At 40.0% G+C, this 23,163-nt stretch overlaps 1 protein-coding gene across 6 annotated transcripts in view; it reads left to right on the forward strand.

Moving 5' to 3' along the window:
• ARVCF (ARVCF delta catenin family member) overlaps nucleotides 1-23,163 on the forward strand; it is a 288,989-nt gene that overhangs the window by 181,253 nt on the left and 84,573 nt on the right. For 5 of the 6 annotated variants that reach the window (XM_074921410.1, XM_074921412.1, XM_074921411.1 and 2 more), the window contains 2 exons: nucleotides 8,805-8,963; nucleotides 17,657-18,264. In XM_074921410.1, the coding sequence (XP_074777511.1) occupies nucleotides 8,805-8,963; nucleotides 17,657-18,264 (767 nt within the window). Of the gene's footprint in view, nucleotides 1-436; nucleotides 476-8,804; nucleotides 8,964-17,656; nucleotides 18,265-23,163 lie in introns of those variants that run through there. The other variant, XM_074921413.1, reaches the window with a different exon arrangement.

Genomic DNA, 23,163 nt, shown 5'->3' on the forward strand with positions numbered 1-23,163 from the left:
TTGCTCAAGATTATAAAAGCTTTTTTTTCCTTTTTGTGTTGTGGCAGTGTGTTTTGCCACAAAAAGTGTTTTTGTTGCATAGATCAGATCCACAGGCAAGATAGTGGGTGGGTGAGGAGATTAGTTAAATTTAACACCGATCTGATATGGCTGCTAGGACACCCAAATAATGTTCCAGTCTTGGTTGTAATTCAAAGAATGCAGAGATGGTTTATGTCTGCCTTGAAGTTAAAAAGCCATTCTTTATGGTAGTTTTGTAGCAGTGCAAGTAGGCGTTACATGTGTTATCTTGGAACTGACAGGCTGGGTCTGGCAGATTTTGGTTTAACACAGTAGCAATGTGTTTAAGTGGCTGGGGTAGAGTCTGGGACACACGGACTGCATAAAAACTTGCTGCTGTAATCTGCCAAACTGACAGTTCTTTTTTTTGTTTTAGATGAAGGACCTAGCTTGTACTTCTGACTCCTATATGCATGTAAGTTTGTGGACTTGATATCTAGTAATACACACATCAGTTTCATTTATGACCTAAACTCTGTGGGGCCAAGAAGTGAAATGAAAGCTAAATGCCTGTCTTGCAGAAAGGAATATACAAATGAGTCATCCCACACCACCCTTAATGCCAGTATTGTAGAGGCAGCAGGTGGAGATGAAGGAAAAAGCTTGCTGGAAAATTGTAATCCATGATGTAACCTCATCCCACTAAAAATCTCCCTAATTTAGCCTTGGTTGGTTCAGCTGAAAGACTCAGAAAGGAAGCAAGTCAGATCTGTGTTTGGTCAAAGGTTAGGCATGTAGACTTGCATTATATTTATCTTTGGGAGGTAGTTTGGCGAATCACTGTGAACTCTCTGTACAGATCTTGGTGAGAAACAGTCATTTCCTGCTCATTGAGTAGGGTTTCCTAGTGGGCAAACTTTCCTGATAAACACTAGCCATGCTGTTGACAGCTAAGAGAAATAGAGCTCTAACACTGTGTGCCAGGTGTTCTTTTTTTTAACTTTATAATTTTCATATTAAAAATAATGACATGCTTCTATTTTACTACTTGATCTTGCTGAACCGCGAGGGGAGAAAAAGGGCTTGTGACTAAGGGACTGAATGATGACTTGCGACACCCTCGTCCAGTTCTGTGTTCTACCACAGACTTCTGACATCGGGTCTTTGAGGCCTGGATTCATCACACAGCTTTAATGCTTTTTGAAGTGCCTGATGTCATTTCCCTGCAAAATTGGTGGCAAGAGCTGGATGTGTCCCAGGAGGTGATCTAGTCTGTGCAAGATCTGTTCTCTGAAGCTCCTATTTTTCTCTTTGACTAAAGAGGAACAATTAAGTAAACATGCATTTAGATAACTTGCTAGGCTGCTTGAAGATAGGTGCTGTGAATTTGAACCTATTATGCATCCATTTCCCTACTTAAAAGATGTCCTCACTCTTCCCTCTTAGGAGCTGTTTAGGTCAGCAGTCTGCTCTATCACATTGGAGCAGTATTGCCCTTTTGCAGTACAAGAACTACTAGTGATTGTTTTGTTCTGAAAATGAATGGACGTGTGTGATTTTGCTGAGCTTTAGTGTAGTGGGACTGATTAACACCTAAGTTTTAAGTATGTATTATCACATCTGTTGAAGTTGACTGAGATGTAATGTCTTGACATCTTTGGTTAGCACCCGGTCAATCTGAAAAGCAGGGCAAGGCAATACAGAGTCCTGAGAGATGTCTTACTTGTCAAAGTGACAAATTGCCCTTTCTGATTCAAAGGACCAGCTTGCATGGCAGAGTAAGTAGCTACTGGAGAAAGGGGAGGAGAGCATGGGAAAAATACCCTATTTGTTTAGGCCTTCCCCTGTATTTTTTGTTGTTTGTTGCTTTGAGTTGAAGCTCTTTGTTTTCTTTCATCTGAAACAACTTAACAGCAGGTTGAGAGGAGCAAAGCCTCTGGGATTCTGCCTCTCCCACTTCTCGTTCTTATAAACTGTTTACAATCTCCTTCAGTTTTCTAGCTTTGTATGGAAAAGTTCAGTGGGTCAGCTTTCCCTTTAGCTTCATCCATCATTCCAGTCAATTAGAAATAGTTGAGGGCCAATTGCCCGGTCTTCCATTAACTGAGACACTTCAGATTGTTTAAAATAGCATAAAAGCCCTCTTTGTTGACCGTTGGGCAAGCACTGTAGATTTCCCTGTGATGGGCAGTTACCGCGTGGCTGAACAGAACCCCAGTGTGTCTTGCAGTACTTGAGGGATGAATATTACTACTACAGGCCTTGTCTGGGTTTTGATTCCTTCTCCTTCACCTCCGCCTCTTGGTTTCCCTGAAAGGTGTGATGCCTTCAGATGGTGAATTACCATGCCTGCGTGCAAAAAAAAGCCGCTCTTTGTGGCTTTTCAGAACTTCTGTAGTTGAGGTTTTTTTTCCAGTTGCTGAAATGTTCCTTTTTAACCTTGGTGCTTTAAAAGCTTTTGGCATTATTTGTTAGTCACTTGTCGTGTGTGTTTCTAAAGGACAAAGGAAGTGTGTAAGCGTTCAGGAAACAGTTAGTGCATTGTGGTGTGTGGCTGAGTTCATTCTGGTACCCCATGCCAGGACAGCCTGCTTTCATATAGGGCTAACGTTTTCCTTATGTTCTGAACTGACCAGCCTTAGGGTAGAGCTTGTGTGAGAGCTCTAATGGAGAGTTTGAAGCTTGTCATAGGTTAATGTGATAGGGTTCACACTGAAGTGAGCTGAATCCATTGTATGTATACATATTTGTATATAAAAACCACATTTTGTTTCTCATGACATTTAACCAGAGAAGTAGGCTTAATAAACGGTGGTCAGTGTATTGGTAGCAAAGTAGATATTTATGGTTTTGTGCCTTAAAATCATTGTCTATCTTGAAACTGTCCTTCCAGTGTTGTATACTGCCTAGGTCTCAGTATGAGCTGGTCTGTGTGCTTTTCATTGTTCCAGAGTCATTTTGCCCGAATATGCCATCATTTGATCCCAGCTGTGTAGTAGTGCTACCCCTGGTTGTAAAGAGTTTGGGTAGGTGTGACTGAACACCTGTGCTTGGTGCTGAAGACCTGGACCTTGCTGTGTTTTTTGAACTGAAGGAGTGCAGCATGTGGCAGTCGACCGTAAGGCCTCCATGTTCTTTCAGAAGAAAATGCCTTGTAGTAGTGCAGGCGGTGCTGTATGTGAGGGCTTACCTGGTTCTCTGTTCCTGAATCACCATCAGAAGAGTAAGACAGTCTCTTGAACAGCTGCCTCTCACAGGCTCAGTGATGTGCCTGTGCTGGTTAGCTTGGATTCCAGCTGTTGCACCAATGAGATGCACAGGAAGCTCTCTGAAAAATCCAGGGTAGAGAGCACAGCGGGGATCTTCAGGCTGTTGAAAGAAAGGGGGCTCTGACAAGGTAGGAGGATGTGATAGTAATTGGATTTGAGTCTTCAGCTGCTGAGGAGCTGGATCTTTTACTGGAGAAAGATCTGCCACAAATACACCAAGTTCAACAAACTCCACCAGTGATTTTCTTCGTCTTTGATGTCCCATTGGGATACCAATCTGATGCAGATCTCAAGACAGACTTTTTCAATTGGTGTGTTCCTGTAGACTTGCTTTTTTTGTCTTTGTTTTTCCACCACATGCTTTCAGCTTGAGGACATGACTGAGCTGGAAGTGCAGACCTAAGTTGGAAAGAGACCAGTGGGGCAGAATGTCAGCCTGAGGCTTGACTCTAACAAAAGTGGTGTTTGCCTGCTTTGCACTTACAAATAATCTCATGCTTTGCAGAGATTGAAGCTTTAATAATCTAAATGAAGAGTAGTAGGAGGAGAGAGAATCCACATTTAATTCAATTAGCATTGTTGTTTAGTGCCATTAATTATGCTCAGACTTGTAATGTGGCACAGGAGTTGATACACTTGAGCTTTGTCCCTGCTAGGGTCGACTGAGGACAAGTAAGTCCACTGGTGTAGAATCCAGCCTTTGTGCTTTGCAAAAACCTTCAAATTTGGTATCTAACAGTAGCCTGGAGTAAGCAATAGCCTGAATAGCCTGCATTGCAATCTACTGAACAAAGGGTATCTCTGGGAAAATGATGATTTGATGTACATGTTTTCAGTGTTTTTTAAAGAGGGACTATTTTAGTGGAAGTAATAATCTCCTGCAACTTTATATTATTTCCAGACTGTTTTAAATTGTTTCATAGGCAGGGAATAAAGAACTTTGTTTACTGTCTTAAAGTGTGATGTCTGATCCTCCTGGGGGATGTTACTCTTTTATTAAAAAAGATATAAAATAGCTACTTTGATGGAAATATAACTCTAGGAATTGAAATCGTGATGATTATAGAAGCTGTAGTATTCTAATGCAAAATAAGCCTTAGGAGATATGTGCCCTAAATGGTAAATCACACTGTTTTTTAACAAAACAAGAATTATTACTGTTGTTTTTATGATTCTTGCTTATTTTATATGGTATTTAGCTGTTTCATCTGCACTTAAGTTTTACAGGCTGGGGATAAATTGATTTTTGTTTTGCTTTTTAAATAGCTTGGCTTTTTTAAAGCACGCTGGAGATGCAAGCACGGATCAACAGGGCAGGATTCATTTGGTACTCAGAAAAGGAGGGAGAAAAACCATGACTACGGACACTGTATGCAATAACTGGATCAGAATCTGTTCCCGTAATTTGGTAGTGTTTTGTAATCTCCTTAGAAGGAGGCAAAGATTATTATTTGTAAAGGACCTCATGGGTAAGGCTTAGCAATTTTGAGGGGAATATCACCTTGAAGTGTGTATGTTTATTGCAAGATAACTTCTGCTGCCATTTTAGAGGGGCTGTGGGGATCCCTCCAGGCCCTGAGGGTGCTGACAGACCTCCGTGGCCCCGACCAGCTTCACATGGGGCTTCCTCCCAGAGACCTGGGAGCTCTGTTTATTTAAGCTGAGCCCTGAGCCCTCCGTCCATGCTTGGGCTATGCTCAGGAGTTTCCAGCTGAGCTACAGCCATGCGTGTGCCTGGCCATGGACCCCGCTGATCCAGACCCCAACCTGAAGGCTGACTCCCAGCCTGATTTCAGACCTGCCTTGTCATTGTGGACCTGCCTGGCTATCACTGGACCTGATTCTGACCCTGACCTGCAGATTTGCTTCCCAGGTGGACCTTGAGTCTCCCTCATTACCATGATGCTGCCTCTTCTTTGGACCTGGCTGCCATCTCGGGTCTGGCCTGCTTGCCTTGCTCGGGTGCTGTGGAAGTTGGCCCCAGCCATCTAAAGGATCCCCCTCAGCACCACGTCCCTCAGGGAGCTGCTCGCCCTGGATGTTCCCTGTGACACGATTTCTGTAGTTTGACTGTTGTGCCTTGTGTGTTTCAAAGGGAGGGTCCCTGGAGGAGCAGGGAGCCAACCTGCAGGAACTGTCAAGGATCCTGATGGCCTCACATTGAAGAGGACTGGAAAGAAGCTTCCTTTAGATTTGGTCTTGCCAGATGCTCAGTTGATGATAGTGATTGCTGTGCATGGCAGATCCCTCTCGTTTGACAGTAAGGGAAGGACCACAGGGTCTTGGCCAGTGTGATTAAGAGGAATTGTCTGGTTGCTTTTGCTCTGAAAGCCCCCATCAAGGTAAACAAATGTGTGTGTTGTTCTAAACTCGAGTTACTTACTCTATCAGGCCTGGAACTACTGGTAGGATTATTCATTAGGGGCATCATGTTTCAACTCCGTCTGGCAACTTGTGTTTTGCTTTAAATAATTAGGCTTACCTGCCAGATGTTTGGAATCCAAGATGCTGAGATGTATTTAGTGAAAAGAGTGTCCTAAATAGTGACTTAGAAGCTGAGCACAGAGGAAGGTGGTTGAAAGGGGAAAAGTGTCCCAGTTTCTGCAGTTTGTGATGACCTAAAATCCTTAATGATGGAAACTAAAAACAGATAACAAAATCTTTGCATCTTTTCTACATTAATGTTAGCTTGTGACAGCTCCAAGTTAGTGATGTGGAGAAAGTACTGGTGTTGGATATCAAAGAACCACCTCCTTAAGCTAATTCAGGGAGGAAGCTGGGTGGTGTGGTCCTCTTTGCTTATTGCATTCCTCAATAGCTCACATAATAAGGAAGACACAAGAAGAGATGCAGTCTGGTTAGTTGGCTGCATTGGGATATCTGCCTTGAATTTTGCAAGCTTTTATTCTTTCTGATGCTTAGGACAGTCTCTTGCTAACAATAGTTTTCTCTTGCAGGAATGCAGTTCTGTACCATATCTCCCTGAATCTTCATTTTAGAAGCAGCCAGAGGATAAAAACTAGCGCCGTGCTCATTTAAAGTCAATATGCTCTAGTTTGCAATTCGCTCATGTTTAAGTGCCCAGCTTTAAAGGTTTCCTTTGCCCACAGGCAGTCTGAATACAGAGGGAGACTTTACAACCTTCCATCTCCTCAGATTTATTATCACAAAGCAGTTTGCTTCTGAAGAATCTAGAGGGGGACGAAGAGATGTGCATTCATGGAGTCACCACAAGATCCATCTAGAAATAAGGATGATGGATGAGTTATGTGTACATACGTCTGTGTGTGAGAGGAGTGAGAAGGTCCCACCTGGAAGCAGTTTGGGCGTTTGATGCCTTGGAGATGATGAGGTTTAACAGGGAATGGGTGTAATGGAAAAAATCTCTACATGTAACTGGTTTCTTTGCTATTAGCAATGCTGGGGTTGCATGAAGATGAATATAAGTTCTGAGTCTTTACTATATTGCAATATTGTGTAAATTCTTCTGCTTAGAGGGAATCTTTACTATGGGGTGGGGAAAAGGGAGGTGCAGTTAGAATATGGTATCTTCAAGAAGAACCTGAAGGGATTAAGGTATTTGTCCCAGCAGCTAATTTTCCTTCTGAAGCTGTGGGCAGAAGGCACAATGTGACATTTGAACCCTACCATAAAGGATTAGGTGTGTATCATAAGTTATTGCTCATAATGATTAAGTACTGTACACTGGAAGGAGTAATTTTTTATTTTTTTTTTATTATTTCAGAAGCCTTGTTCTTGTTGATTGATTCTGTAGCCAGAGTTACACTGTGGCTTCAATAGAAATGGAAGTAGTGACTGTGTGTATCACCTCTGGTGGTTCAGCATGTGTATCATTGAAGGCTGTCTGCGTTGCATTTTGACTGAGATGGTTGCCTGAGGCTTATTGTCATGGTCTTGGTTAATACTAGGGCTTACCTGAAAATGAAAGTTGCTTCCTTATTGAAGAAGTCCACGTTCCAGAATGTCAGAATATGCCTGTAAATAAAGGAAACTGAACAGGGGCGTCTCAGCTTCTTTCAAAGGAAATTTTAGTTCACGCAAGGATTAAATGACACTTTTCACTGTGGAGCTTAATGAGACCTCAGTACCCTGCTCCTGCTCAGCAGCATAAGATCACTCAGAAGGATGCTGTCCTTCAGGGTTTACACAAAACATGGCACAGCAAAAGGGGTAATCCAAAGTTCACTGTGGGGATTAAATGCAATTTTTCAAAATAAAATGCTGTAGTTCCCTGGTGATGAAGCTGATCACGAGTAGAGAATATTTGAACCTTTATGCGATTAAACTCAGAACCTGCAGGCAACAGTTTCATCCCAATCATTTTGTTTTCCTGTGATGTGAAAAGTTATACTGAATTTGCCAATGGTGTTTTCTTCAGGGAAAGTGTGATCACTTTGCAATTTAGGGCTCTGTGTCATTGCTTTCCTTTTTTTTTTGTAAAATATGAAAAAATGTGAGTTTGTGTATATATATATTCCTTAATAAAGGGGTTCTTTGTGTGCCTGTTTGACAGGATGTGCAAATAGAAGCCCTGCTTTAGCTTTGAGGCCTGTGTAGCCCAATACCTTCAGGGCTTATAATGAAATGAACAGTCTGTCATTTCATTTTTCGTACTTGAGGATTCATAATGCTGGGGAAAAGTCTTATTTCTCAGTATGTAAGCCAGTTCTTTATGGACCACTTGCTGTGAAACTTCTGAAATACATTCATCTACCAAAGAGGAGCTTCTCTGATTTCTGTGCTGAGACACAGAATTGCATAAGAAAAAGGAAAGTTCAGACATTAGTGCTGGCGAAAAGCAGAAGCATTCTCTTTGGGCCATATCCCTGCAAGAACTGGGCTTTGATCTACTTTCTTTCTGTTTAGTGTTACTTTATGTTTTCTATCTGTTATACATTTTAAATAAGCTTGTAGGCAGTTAGACCTTATGGATTTAGTGAAGAGAAGATGTCAGAAGAGTAGCATTACACATAATTCAGCTATTAGTCTCTAGCTATCTATTTTTCTAAATTATCATTGCTTTGGACAGTTTGAGAAAGGTGTCCATTTAATAGGTTTTGATGTTTTATACCCTTCTGTAGCCTGCGACTAAGTGTATTTTATCAAATGGAAGTAAACTTTTAATGGTGTGTAAGATTAACTGCTCTGAAAGCCAGTGCTCCTGTTCACTGTGGAAATGAATGAATGTTTTTACAGACAAAAATTCTACTCCGCCTACGCTGGGCATTGAAAAGCAGGTTTAAATATAAGGTAGTAGTCTGTTAGTCTGTACATTGCCTATAAATATGAAGTCTTGATAAATGCTTCACATGATTTCCATTTACTGAGCTGAGCCCAGTCATACCAGCATAGTTGCAGCATGTTTTTTTGAGACAGTAAATACTTTTTTCTCTGAATCTCTCCTTGGAAGTTTTGGGGTAAAATGTGTTTTTCAATTGAGAAAGCTGAAATCAATAAAAGAGTTATACCATGACGGTAGAACTGAAAAGTTATTTCTTTCACATGCTTCTTTAGGAACAAAGCCCCAGTAACCAGACATCAATAGCAATGATGCAAGAGCCTCAAGAAATGGTGGAAGAGACAGTTACTGTGGAGGAAGACCCAGGCACTCCAACTTCCCATGTGTCTATTGTCACTTCTGAAGATGGAACCACAAGGAGAACTGAAACCAAGGTGAGAGGTTAATAACCAGTGAGGAAAATGGCAAAATACCACCTAATTGCAAAATAAAAATAGCAGGGAGTAGCATGAGGCATGACAGTCATGCTGTTGTGATCCTCAGTGATTTTGAATGTTTTGTTTGCCAGCAAAGCTGAGTTCAGGGCTTTTTCAGGTTCACCTCTATGCCTAGGTTGATCCCTATCAGCTGTGGCGATACAGCAGTTTATGGAACTGTGAGCTGAACAGTAGAAATTATCCAGGTTAACCAAACAAAAACACTAGAACCCCTTCTCAGACTGTTTATTCTTTTAAGATTCACTTTATTTTTTTGAAACAGTTTACAACATTGCCCTGGCAAACACATACAATGATAGGATAATTAGATGAGTTGGTAGGGCTTGCAATAAATTAGTTTTGCAGCTGAGGAAAATGTGTTTGGAAATATGTCTCCAAATCAGTTATGAGCTATAACAACAATATGTGACTGTGCATTTGTCCTTTAGAACAAGAAATACCCTATTTATAAAACACTATAGCATTTCAATTCTTCACTAATCTTGTGAATGGAATTTTATTCCTGATTCATGGGGAAAGCTGGGTATCTTCTCAAGTGACCTGTACCTCAGGTTAGGCTGCATTACAGGTGCATATGTTCTAATTCTCCTGAGGTCTTTTTGTTCCCCTGTGTAAGCTAATTTTGCAATCTCTGTTGAGCAGGTGCTGTATGTTCATGGCTGCCTTGCATGCTTTCTGGGACCACTGGAACATTAATGCTTGGAATTTGGGTCTTGGAAGTTGAGCTGAAATCTTTGTGAGGTTTTGGTCTTGTGAAAGTTTAAAGGTGTGATTCCCTTTCTAAAAACTAAACAGCACTGATTTAAAAAATGAGACAGCCCAACTGCTTTCTGTGTTAAAAGCAGTTGAACAGAGGTCACTGCATAAATTAGTGTTTATTTTTACTGGCATTCCAGAATTTCAGTCCTCCAAGGTATCTATTCATGACATCAGATACTCAGGTTAGAGTGTTGATTTCCTGCGGTCAGTGGGTCTGCACACATTACTATAAACTGGGTATCTGGTTTAATATTTGTTGCAGTTATTTAGAAGATAAATATAACTGCTCTATTTTCTCATTGTTGGAAGGAGATGAAGGTCTTAAAATAAAAATAAAACAGACAAAATAACCCACATTTTGATTAGCTCTTCAAATAATCTAACATATTTAGTCTGTGACTTGTTTGAAAGAAATGCTGGTTTCTTTCTAGTGGAAGCAACAACAACTGTTATTTACAGGAAGGAAGTGATAAAATTACAGTGGTGATGGACACCTTTTTATATGCGCTAATGGCAGCGCATAGTTTTAGGAGACTAAGTGCAGCTATGCAAGGGAATAAAATGATAGCTACGATGGTAAAAATAGGAGAGGCCATGCAGTCGTCCATAGATAACGGGACCACGTGGAATGGAATAGTTTGTCTGAAATAGTCATGCCACTGATAAAGCTACATGTTTGTCGTGGCATTAAAAGGTGCAGTTTTCTCCAATGTGTGCTATACCTGCAATTTTTCCATCTCACAGAAAAGTACAGTGGCAGCTCCAAAACAGGCATTGTACCTGCATATGGGAAAACTGAAAAAGCAGCAACCCTAGAGCTACTGTTGAAAGAGCCAGGCTTTCTTCAGTTACTGTAGTTTATTCCAGACACTGAAGAGTGTCCAGGATGGGGGGAGGGTGCTTAGCTGTCTTGCTCTCCGTTTTTGGTTTTTTTTCAAATTATGCCACTAACTTCAATGTACGTATTGTCCAGAGATGTTTCCTAGTATTTAATTGCTAAAAAGATGAACTCTTTAGAAAAAGGGGTTTTTAAATCCAGTTGTTGAAAAAAGTGATTCTGAAATGTCAAAACACAGATGGAGTTGGCTTAGCCTAAGCTCTGTCATAAGAGGTGCTGTGACTTTGCTGAGGTAGATTTTGTCTCTGAAATGGTTTTGTTTTGACTTTTCCTTGCTATGATAATATGGCATAGATTTAACAGTTCTCAGATATTAAACTGAGGTCAGGTTGTTATTTTTTTTTTAATCATATTGGTCTTGCACTTGCTTTTTGTTTTGGTAGGGAATGTGAAAATGAAAACTGTTGTCACTGGGGTTTAACAGCATCAGTTAACTGTCATGGAATTAATTGGCATCGACTTACTATCACTTCTAATAGGTATCATCATAGTGCTTTCATAGGTCATACTATTATGTGAGAGCCTCACACAGAAAATTAAGTTTCCTGGTACCTTTGTGCAGTGGCAAAATTCTGACCTTGCTGCTTAGATGAGCATGGTGAAGGAAAGCATTTCTCTGATGAGAGGGCACGCACTGTGCTCTAGTAGGATCTTTGTTGAGCCCAGAAACTACTGCTATGTGTCTTTGCCTGTTTCCTCTGAGATTAAAAAAAAAAAAAAAAAAAGGAAAATAGAGAAAACAAAGGAAAAAAAAACCAACACAACTCCCCCCAGCCCCAAAGAAACCGCTAAACTAACAAACAAAAAAACTGCACATGCATTTGGCCTTGCTTTTAGTGTGCAGGTACTTCTTATCCTTGTAAAGGAGCAACATTTCCTATCGTGGGAATCCTCACATGTATTTCCAGTAATATCTAATCTGTTACTTAATAAGGGTGATGTTTAAACTTGAGATAGTCACAGTGTGTTCATTAAATGTTGGGGGGGTTAGGTTTATGCTCAGATTTTATTTTACTTTGAGCAATCAGTTAAGTCAAGGTAGTTAGCACCACATACAAATAAAGGTTTTTACGCTCTACATTGCAGTGCTTGCTCTAGGCTTCTCTGAGAAAGGCTTTAGAACCTATTTTTATTACCTCTGCAACTAGAAGGGTGTACTGGACAGTGCCAGTCATGATCTCCAGCATATTTGCATTGCAAAGAAAGTGGCTGCCCAAGATGCTTCCTCTAACAGAGTAAATAACACAGGTCATGTTTTTTTAAGAGCCAAAGAGACCAGAGATTTTACTTTCTTTGCTAGATATCTTATATGGGGATGAATCAACCTAATGGAATTTAGTATGTATTTTTAGATTCTTCAAAAAAAACCAAACCCACATTTATTTTTGCTAAATTATGTGAATCTTTAGCTTGCTGGAGAGTGATGCCTCTGAAATTTCCTCCTGTTGAAATGAAGCATAGCAAAAGCTGTAAGTGTGAATGCTCCTGTGTGCTACTGTTCCTTTATTCCCCCTCCCCCATTGTTTCAAAACCATAATTTATAGAGGTTATTCTCTTCAATAGTCTATTAAGTAAACAACCTTAATCTAGAAGCATTGACAGTTTTGCTATGCTCTTCCCCACATCTTTGAAGATAGCTGTAGCAGTGAAGCAGGAAGAAGGCATAATAGAATTTAATATTTGACATATTTCAAATAGAGAACATCTGCTTTTTCAGAATGAGATATCTCTGAGTAATTTTCCCCAAACTGTTATTCTCTTAGTACTGTACTAAGTCCCTACATATAACATTCACTGCACAAAAGATGTAGCAGATAATACTTCATTTCAACTTCTATAATCTCTCTGGAAGCCAAATACCTATCATGCTAAAACAGTGAAAGTCACCTTGGGGAGAGACTACCACTTCTTGCCTGTCAGCTGGAATGCTGCCATGTGTTAAAGGGGGTCTGTTTGTAAGTGGCTCAAGAGAACTCAGTAAAGCAAATTAGATGTGTGTTTGCTTTTTTTTCTTTCTTCAGGCACCTTTTATTTTTATCTTTTGAAATGCTAAAAGATTGGAGAGATTTAGGTCACTTTTATTCATTGAAAATTATGTTTTATGATAACAAACTGTGAATTTGATCTGTATACAAAGTTGTTTAATTTTAATTCCATCCATTTGCCTTGTGCTTTCTAATACTCAGCAAGGCCAGATCTTTCCCAACAGTGATTCACTGTTGCTCCCACTTCCTAGAACCAGTGATGGGAAAGTGCTTGTGACTGAAACTCTTCAGCTGTGGTGGTGCCAGGTACCCCAAGATGCAGTTCTTTGGAACTCTGCAGAAATTTCAAGGGAATTAGGTAATAAAGCAGGAATGGATTTCAGCTGAAGTTGACGGCCTTTTCAAAATGTGAAATGTTAAGCTTGAAATTGAAGGGGAGAAATTTGAGCTGTTGTTTTGAAAACCCACGGGGCGAGTTCTTACACAGCATTTAATAGAAAGGTAATAGCTTCAGCCTGCTTGGCCTGATTAATTTTTACAGTCCGTAGTTCAAAAATAAGCTCTCAGAAATGTCAGAATGCTTTTATCCCCATGCATTCCTTCTCATCTGTTTTTTGTTATATGACATGGTTTCAACAAAATTTTTAACCCTGTCAGCTTTTATAATGTACTTAATTTATTTTAAAAAAAGGGGGCAAAACAAAAACAACCTCAATAACAAAATGGAAGGCAAAATTTTAGGTACTGCTAAGGGGACTTCATTTGACTATGATAGCCCACTTCAACTGAAATCTCAGCACTGTCTTTACACCTCTTGTGTCTGACCACTGTGTGCTTTGAGGGATCTGCTTGTACCGTCTGCACATGCATCCAGTGAGTCCAGTCGTTGGAGATATTCATGTCTGTTCTCCGATCCTTCAAGAGAAATAGCAGGATGAGGGACAGAAAAATACAGAAGCTGTTTCAAAGATTTGAATATTTCCTTTATGGTCTGATGACAAATGTATATTCAGAAATAGCAGTAGTGAAAGTATATTATCTGAAGCTTTATTCTGGTACTCTGAGATTGTAGCATTGAAACAATTGAACACCTTTGATTTGTAATCAGGCTACAAAAACCTCTTTAAACATATTTTCTTTAGAGATGGAAAGTAAACAGAGGAAGTCAAATTGCACTTTCCCAAAGTAACTTGTATCTCTAAATTTTTCATTAGAGCATATTTATAGTGAATTGTTTATGCAAATAAATCTTTCTCAAGATTGGATGCATGTGGAGGATCAGGTGTGTGTCAGATAAGGCAGTCTGCTGGGACTCCCACTTGGAAGAGTTTCCTTTGCTCTGTCTAATGCATCAGTGTTAGGGAAACCACAGAAATGCTGGGAGAGAATTTTATTATGCTCTCAGCTGCTCAAGACTGCCTGTGTTCTTATAAGAAATACAAATTATTTCCTTGATCTGGATTTCCCGAAATAAAGATGATTGGTTTCTTAGGTTTGTTTTTTTTGCTTGGAAACCTAATAAATAGACCTTCTTCTCAGTGCTGGCTAATTGCTCCCCTTTATTGTCTGTTTATCACATGATAAATCTAGCTCAGTGCCTACCCCCGACAAATGAGGCATGAGTGCAAATACTCCCTCTCTCTCAAAATATAAAAAGACTTGGTTTGATTGACCCACCGTAACACCTTTAGCATTACTGAATGCTTTTATGATATGAGAAATGTGTACTTTCATGCTTGAGTGAAGTATTACTTTTTATGTGTCTGACAAGGGGGTTTTGATTGTTCTGATTCCTTCCACCCGTTAATAGTGGAAGCATTCAGAAAATAATGTGGTGAGGCTGTGCTAACATTGTAAACTTGTTCTTACACGTGCTGGCTGATGCTGTGTGTCTTTTTGACTAGCCACAGCCATTGAAAACTTGTCTATGCTAGTCTCGAAGACAGGAAAATAAGGCAAATTGGAAAAAACATCACAAATTTATCTCCTGCATTCTGTGGTCTTATTAAAAAAGAAAAAAGTGTCTGTAAATACTCTGTAGAGTACCAGAGCATGGCAGAAAAACTCATTAAGTGTGACTGATAGATCACAAATTGTGTAGGAGTTGATTTTCAAAGTGTTCTGAAGTTCTGCTTTGTCTTTTTTGTGTACATGTACTAAATATTGGTAAACAATTGTCCTTGCTGTAATATTTCTGAGTTGTGTTCCTTCATTTTATTTGACGATAACAGTGATTCTCAAAACAAAGTTAAAGCAGTCAAAAATGAGCAAGAGTCCAGCATTGGCAGTAGGAATGCAAGGTGAAGACATACAGCAGCAATACCTCCTCTGCAAAGCCTTTTTCCAAGGATCCTGCAGGTCAAAGCTTTGTTCCTTCTTTCCTGCTATTGCTGCAGCCAGACATGGTGTATTAGCTATCTTGCACTACCTGGTCTTGTCAACTTTATGAAAAATTACACGACAAACCATGCATGGCAACATATGTCTTGAAAAGCAAAACTCGGAGTTAGATTTAAAATATTGGGCCCTGTTGAATAGTGCTGAAAGAAGGGAGTTTGCGGTTCTGTGAGTGCTGCTCTTGGCATCTAGAAAGCTGCCTCTTTGTTTCTTCCTGGACAAAAGTATCAATTTCTGATTCATCAAACTGTTGAAATGCTACCTTACTTCCTGTTATTCCCATTACTGGTTCCCAAATTCAGACACTTTGCGTCCAGTTTTGTCATGGCTTTGCAAAACTTGCATATTTCAGGCCTGAGAAATGTTGCTTTTTCTACTCTTAGAAGATCACTTACGAACATACTATTTTGAATAAAACTATTGTTTCAAACTTGGGTAGGAGAATACTGAGCTGTGTTGACTTGTGTATATCCACTTTACAAAGAGCTACTGTAAGCTATGCCAGCTCTTTTTCTTTTCTAAATACCATGATAGTAGTCATGCTGATAACTGAGTGGAGAGTAGAAGTATTGTGCACAGGTAATAAACAAAAACTGCTGCTGGATTCTATGTCATGAAATAAATGTTCAGTTTCAAGTTTCCTTTAGTTATTAAAATGTGTGCTTAAAAAAGAACATTTGGAGGCATTGAAGCTATCATCTTTCCTGATGTTCACATGCTAAGGAAATCCCTTTGGGTTGAAGAGGAAAAATTCTTTCAGCTCTGGTCCAGATTAGATACTAAGGTGATGTTGGTACCTGGCTGTGCTTTATTCAGCATCACAATGCTGTTTAATTATGCTGTTGGTGGAGAGCCATTTGTGCTGCATTCAGTCTTGCAGGATTCATTACTTCATTAGGCTGAAGTATCATTTGCTCACAGATGTCTGTAGGAAAAGAAATGCTGTTTGGGTGGATTTTTTTCTATTTGGGGTTTCTGTATGAAAACATCTGGCTAGAGGACATGTCTGGAGTGCTTCAAGAGATATACTCTAATTATTTTGTTTTAGCAGCAGCTTGGCTACTCTGGTGCCAATCTAAATGTTTAAATCAGAGGCTATAGGTCAAAATATCTGTTTGGACTTCAGAGTCACTAAGTGGTCCAGGAATACATGTTATAGTTACTGTTTGTCTTGACGTATGCATACATTCTGTGGCGTACATGAAGTGTAATTTACTGAGGCGTATTTAGCTCTCTAATACTTTGGAAACCCAAAATAGCTCTTAACAACTTTGTTTTGTGTTACTCCCCTCACTATATGTGATACACTCCGGTGGATTGATTTTCCCTCTCATCTTTGTGGATGTACTGTTTTGTTGCTCAGTTGGGTTTCTTTACAAAGGGCTGAAAGTCAGCATTTACTAGGGTTTAGGGTAACTTCTAATAGGTTGAAGTAACTTTATGAGAGTTAGGATGACCAAGGATAGATTGGCTTCTGCTGGACTTTGTATTCTCCCCTAAAGAGCTTTTGCCAGTCACTCTGGACAGAAGTTGATGGACCCCAGATACCAACCAAAACAGAAGGTCCTTTGCTAGTTTGTAAATAGTAGTGGCTTTTGTCCGGCACTGTCTTACACAGATTACCAGACCTTTCCCATGAAGACAGAACATTCTTGGAATGTCATGAGGAGTCTTTGTTCTTACCCTTTAGCAAGAAACCCTGAACCCAAGTGCCCTCTGGACACTACCATTTCCAGTTTTTGTCAGTTATGTAAAATAGTCTAATTCTATCTGTGTTGAAATGAAATGTGATTTATAGGAATAAAAGACAAAGATGTATTTGTGTACAGTTTTTTCTTTAATGTTTTAAACAACCTTGTCTAGCCCTTTATGTTTAGGGTAGTTGCAGTTGCAAAAGCTGTGTGGCATCAGGGTTCATTATTGCAAACTTGTTAGTCACCAAAATAATGGAATGACAGCAACTACCTGTTGGGCTTGTGTGGTGATGGTTGGATTTAAGCATATCTTAAAAGATAAAGTAGTTGTGCTGTCTAAAAGCTTGAAGCCCAAAACATTTCTGTTTGAGAACATGGTTTTCTGAATGATAATGCTAAATTTGAGCTCCATCAAGTTACACAGTGATATAAATTTGATACAGATCAAGCAGGAGCATATGTATTTTTGTCAAACTAGAGAATGTGATGTGGTGTTTATGATAATTGTGGGAGGACAGACTTCTCAGCATCATAAAGTCTGCTCTAGAGAAGGTGCTCCTGAAAATACTTTGGGTGAATTTGAACTGGTGTGATGACTTTGCACTGCTTCCACGTCCTGTCACATGGCTGCAGTGTTTTTGATTTGGTACTAACAGCCCCAGAGTGCGCTTAACTCTGGCTCCATGACCTCTCTTTCAGCTTTTTATAGAAATACTTTTCGCACTATTAAATCCTAAACCTAAAGGTGGAACTCATGAGTTACACCAGTGCTTCCGTGCAACAGGCGTGTCGCTCTGTGATGCTCAATCCCCGTTTTACTGTTCTGGCTCCCTGTTTGTCTCATCACGTTTTGTGGCAAGGAGAAAATTAACATATTTATTTGCTACTTCTTCACAGGTTACCAAAATGGTCAAAACAGTCACCACCAGAACAGTGCGTCAGGTGCCACTTGGGCCTGATGGCCTGCCATCAATGGATGGCTCATCTCCGATGGGCAGCTACACAGATTCAATAGACAGAAGGTACATGAAGAATGGGGAGCGGTACATCACACCACAAGCATCATCCACATTAACCAGATCTTACAACAGCTACAATGATTCTTACCCTGAAAGCCATGAAGGCCAGTATCGCCCTTATATTGGTCATGATGGTTACGGAGATCTGTCTGATAACTACGGCAGCTTGTCTCGTGGTGTCAACTACCGTCCTCGCTATGCCTACGTGCCAGGAAACAGTTACAGGCCAGATGATGGTAGTTTCACTTTGCCAAGCAGAAGGGATAACTATGGTCCTGTAGCCCAGCCTCAGGTGCCAGTGGGTAGCAATGTTGACTTGAACCGCTCCCAGCCAGAACGCTTCCAGCCAGAGCCCTATGGACTGGAAGATGATAACCGCAGCCTTGGAGTAGATGATGAAGGATATGAACTGGATCCTGATTACTCCACTGTGAACCGGAGGACATCTGCAGGTGTGCCAGAGAGAGGAAGACCTCACAAAGGAAGGTAAAACCGATTTGTTTTTTACAGTGCTAATCTGCAGCTGTTTTACTTATTATAAATGTGTACATTTGAACTCTTAATGCTTCTGTAAGTTCTGGAATTACTTAACATAAAAACAGGTAGAACCCATCATTTCATTAGCCCATAAATGACTGCAAAATGCACATTAAGTACAGAAGGGAGTGAGTGTAATGCTCAAGAACCTCTTCTATGTGTTTATGGGCTGCTTAGTTTAGGTTGAATGTAGAAGGAAAGAGATGGTCTTCTAGAAGAGGGCTAAGTTACCTTTTTTCCTCTTCCTAAAAAAAGTTGGTGACTGCATTGTGTTTGTCCAAGAGCCATCCCACGCTAGCAAGGTGAAAAGAGGTATTTGTAATCTGAGATTTCTGACAGGTCTGGTTATGTGCACATCTGCCAAACAGAAATTTTGAACAGCTGTTTGGGGTTGCAGACAAGCTGATACTGGTGTTGAAGGGTGCCTTGTTACATAAAAGCTGTCTTGTGAGATGCTTGACAGCCTCAGCTCCTGATCCTGTGCTAAGTGCACACCCTCAGCTACATGGCCAGGTTGTGCTGAACCTCACTGAAGTGCTTAAACATTTGTAAAACAGGATTGTGTGATTCTGTCCTCTGCCTATGTAAAGGGAAGGCAAGAGCATCTGTGTTGCACTTATGTAACCGGTCATTTTAGTTATATTTACTTCTGATTCAGTCCCCCTTCCAAGGGATGTTCTGTTTTATGCCCTATTTTCTGGTATTAGTTGTTTATGGTGGGCTCGTAGCTATCAGCTCTTGCATTTGGAGAGAAAAAAAAAAAAGCTTGGGAAGAGAGTCTTATTAGCTAAAAGTCATCTTCTGAGTATGAACTTGAAAAACTTGTATACTTTGTCCAATCAATGTACAAACTTTTGGGTACACCTGCATGAAGCCTCATTCTCATGTTGCATGTTTCGGTATGGATTTAGTTCTCATTATTTTCCTTTTAACTTAGTTTCTAGAACTGTAAAGGGAGTCTGGAACCCACCTGCCTCGTGAGTGTAGATGGTCTTTAGACTTAACACTTCTAACCAAAGTCTGCTTCATCAGCAGTAGTTGGCAGTGGGATTTGGGGAGGCCTTTTCACTCTCTTGTCTTGGAGTGCTCCTACTTGGAGATGTTACATCATTCCTGGTCTCATTTATACTTTCATAGCTCTATCTTCATTCATATTTCTGGAATTCATTTTAAAGCTAAATGGTATCAAGCACCTGCAAATCATCATCTATAGTTTAAAAACAAACAAAAACCAACCAAACCAAAAAAAACAGAAGAAAAGGTATCAAGGCATATCTTCCAGAACCCCCTTTAAGTCCCTTGTGACATCTTTGATCTTGCAAGCTTACCAACCAGTGGAACCACAAACATATTTTATGGGGCTAAAGGGAATATCTGCAGCCAGTGGGCGCCAAAATACTGACCAAACTATCAAACTTTAATTGGTGTTCCCCTGCATCTAAGCAAGTTTACAGTTCTCATTAAAAACAGTCAGGCAGCAGTGCTTTTAAATTTTTATTAACATTTTTCAAACTGTATGCACAATGAATAATTAAACGTATTCTTAGAACCTACCCATTTGCATTTTTAAAGTGTCTTGTTTATTAAACAACTCTGTGATTTATTGTTCCTTGCAGTTTGGATAGGACCGGTTCAGTTTTTACGTTTCTTTTGTTGTGTTTTTCCATATTTAATATGATCAAGAGAATTTGACAAGTAATTAGCCTGTCTGTGGCAGCAAACTTTAGTTGGTGAGAATGTAAGATTGTATGAGGGCCTCTTCATAAGTAGTTACTTTTTGACATTTCAAAGAAATACTTGAACAATTTAATAAACCTGCATTTCAGATATGCTACTGATCTGCAAGGAACTAAAGACTACAAATAGTGCTTTGTACAAGATGAGGGTAATTACTACTTGATTATTCCTTTCTAGGTTTTTTTAAACTAACTTATTCCTTATGAAAACGATTAAATGAATGTGATAAATTGATGGTGCTTTTGATTTCAGGAAGTTTGTATGTGTAGAGTAGGTATAATAACACTGTTAGAAGCTTTTCTACATCGTGCCAACTTTCAGCTTGGGCATCTTCATCGTGCTGTGAACAGAACACTTCTGTTGGCTAACTCACTGCAGAAACTTACGTTATTCTCTCATTTTCTTCCCAGTAAGTGCTGCCCTCATTTGTTCATAGTTTAAAGGTAGAATAAGGATCCTCGCTGTTGGTTCTTAGTTTTGATGCTGTTCTGTCTGAGAGGACTTAATGGAGGTTTCTCATATGAATCTGTGGTAGTGAGTCTCACCCCCTGTGTGATAAGGAGGCGACCCAGCTGTGTCTGGAGGGGATCCTAGTCAAGGGAATTACAACTACAAATTCTTCTTTCCAACCCTTGCCTGCTCCATTTGATCACAGAGATAAGTATCTATTGTGCTTTTCTTCTGCCATCACCAGCCTCATTTTAAGCTATTTATATTTCATTTTAAACGGAGGAAAAATGTGCCTCCTCACAAACATCTACAAATCCAGGTAAGTCCACAAGGGCAAATATTCCCTCTGTTGGCCCTTCAGTGTTTGTGGCTGGGTTTGTTTCTTGTTTGGTTTGGTTTTGGGTTTTTTAAAATACTGAGTCTCTGTTATAAGATACATTATTTTTTGCAAGAAGAGTACCTGGCACTGAATGTTTTTTTCCTCAGCATGTGCTCTGGTTTGGTTTATGTCAGATGGCATAATAAATTGGGGTGTATAATACTGATTTAATATTACTCAGATTTACTTGTGAAGGTATTTACACATCTTCAGTTGGTTTTATGCCTTTTTTTCCTTTATTTGGTAGGTTGTCTTTATTAAATGAGGAGAGGTTCTATCACAGTCTTTAAAAATATGTAGTCTTACAGTGTTGCTAGGTGTTTTATATACAGTCCTTTTTGAAAGAGAAGCAGGAAATACTGAATATTTTTCATTCGTAAAAAAAAGTCCCTACTGTTTTGAGTATTTTTTAATCATTAAATTTGAAGTTAACACAAATGAGCAGGGAAAAATGGCAAGTCATAAATTATCTTATTATTTTAAATTATCTTCTTACCTTCTGTTCAATTTCTCATTTCTTGCCTCTGGTAATTTCTTTCCAGAGTGGATCATTAGTCTGCACTTGTACCAGCATTCATAGGACTTCTTTTTCCCTAACAGCTCTGGAGCAGCTATTGCCAGTGTTACTATTCCAGAGTAGACAGGATACGAATGTTTAATGATGACAAAAACAAAACCAAAACAGTTTTCTGCTGTTAAATTTTCTATGGCAGAAGCCTGATCTAAGGCACTGAGACTATATTTCTTGGTCACTTCATGGTCCAAATTATTACTACCAGGAAATGAGGGAGATTTTAGATTGAATTTTAAACTAGGTCTCTCTTCTGTTATGTATAGACAGTGCGAGAATATTTATGTCACATATGTGTTAGTCACATTCTACTTGTGGTGTCTTTTTTCAATCTAGAATATAAAGGCTTATATTTGTAGTTGAGCTTTCAGACAGCACTTCAGGCCTAACTTCATCTGTCTCAAGCATGGTCTCACAGCAGCTCCTGTGTAGGCAGCTTAAGGCTGGGAAGATACCTGTCACCGTAGCCTCTTGGGTTTAATGACCAGTAAGTGTAATGCCAGGATGTGGGCAACTTTGGGATGTTGTCTAGTTTGGGGCAGGAGTGTATGGATGTGCCTGGGCAGAACCAGGTGAAGGAAAAAATGCAGTCAGATTGGAGAAGATTTGTGTGGGTTTTTTCTGAGGCTCCTCCGTAGCGTGAATTTGATCTCAGTTTGGTGATCTTCTGGTAGTGGAAGACTAGCGTATGGCTGAGTTTTATGTGGCAGGTGGCAACCTGAGTCAGCTCATCCATTAGCAGCTTTTAAGATGATTCCTGTCAAGGGGATTTTGGTGTTTTAACTATATGGCCCATAACTCAGACCTGTCTCAGTGGAGGATTCAGTCCAGTTTTGAATACTCCTGTGAGTCCTCCTCTCAGGGAACAGAGGCCGGTAAAAGTAGGACCTCATTCTGCAAAGCCTTTAGATTTCCTCCTCAGTGTTTGGCACAAAGTTCCCAACTGAAATCCCAAGCCTTTCTGGTCTTTTATCCTAAGCAGACACCAGCTGCAAAGTGTGATGAATGTAACACTTGTATAAATTGTTGAGGATTAAATTTGTAAATCCTTCACCTGTTTACTCAAATGTGCTTATGTTGAAGCCCCAAGGAAGATGATAAAGCCACAAGGAAGATGATAAATCCACAAGCTCTCTCCCAGTTTTTATCTATGCTAAAATGTGTTTTGATCAATTCCCTGAGACAGGTGATTAGCGAGACCCACGGCATCCTGAAAACTCAGCTGCCTTGCAAACAGATGGAAGGCAAGATGCTTGTAGTCAGCAACTCTGGCATACTACCAGATCTCTTCAGTCCCGAGAGTAAAGAGCTCTTGGCCTCCTGAGCACAGAGGACTGTATCTACTGAAGCTCTCATTAGTCCTCCTTCTGTGTCAAGTGTTTTTCCTTTCCAGTGTAGCTGTTCTGCTGGTGTGAAATTGAAAAATCACATTTGGCCCCCACTGGTCCAACTCAGATGATTTCTTTACTCTGTGTATAAATGTGTTGCTGATTTTACTCATTTGTCTTCAGAAACTGGGTGTGTTTAACTCCCTGATAGATATTTTCTTTTGCCTTCTTCACTCTTTGCTAGTCTCCACCATTTCTCTGGCCCCCAAGCCCCCTGTAAAAGGAGGGGAGCTGGGACCTGAGCTGGGCAGGACCATCCTCACTCCCACAGAGAGGGGATCTCTGTCTGCCAGGGCAGTCAAAGGCCTCATGGTAGTTCTGTG

This window comes from Athene noctua, chromosome 17 (genome assembly GCF_965140245.1).
Source record: "Athene noctua chromosome 17, bAthNoc1.hap1.1, whole genome shotgun sequence".
In the NCBI taxonomy this organism is placed as follows: Eukaryota; Metazoa; Chordata; class Aves; order Strigiformes; family Strigidae; genus Athene; species Athene noctua.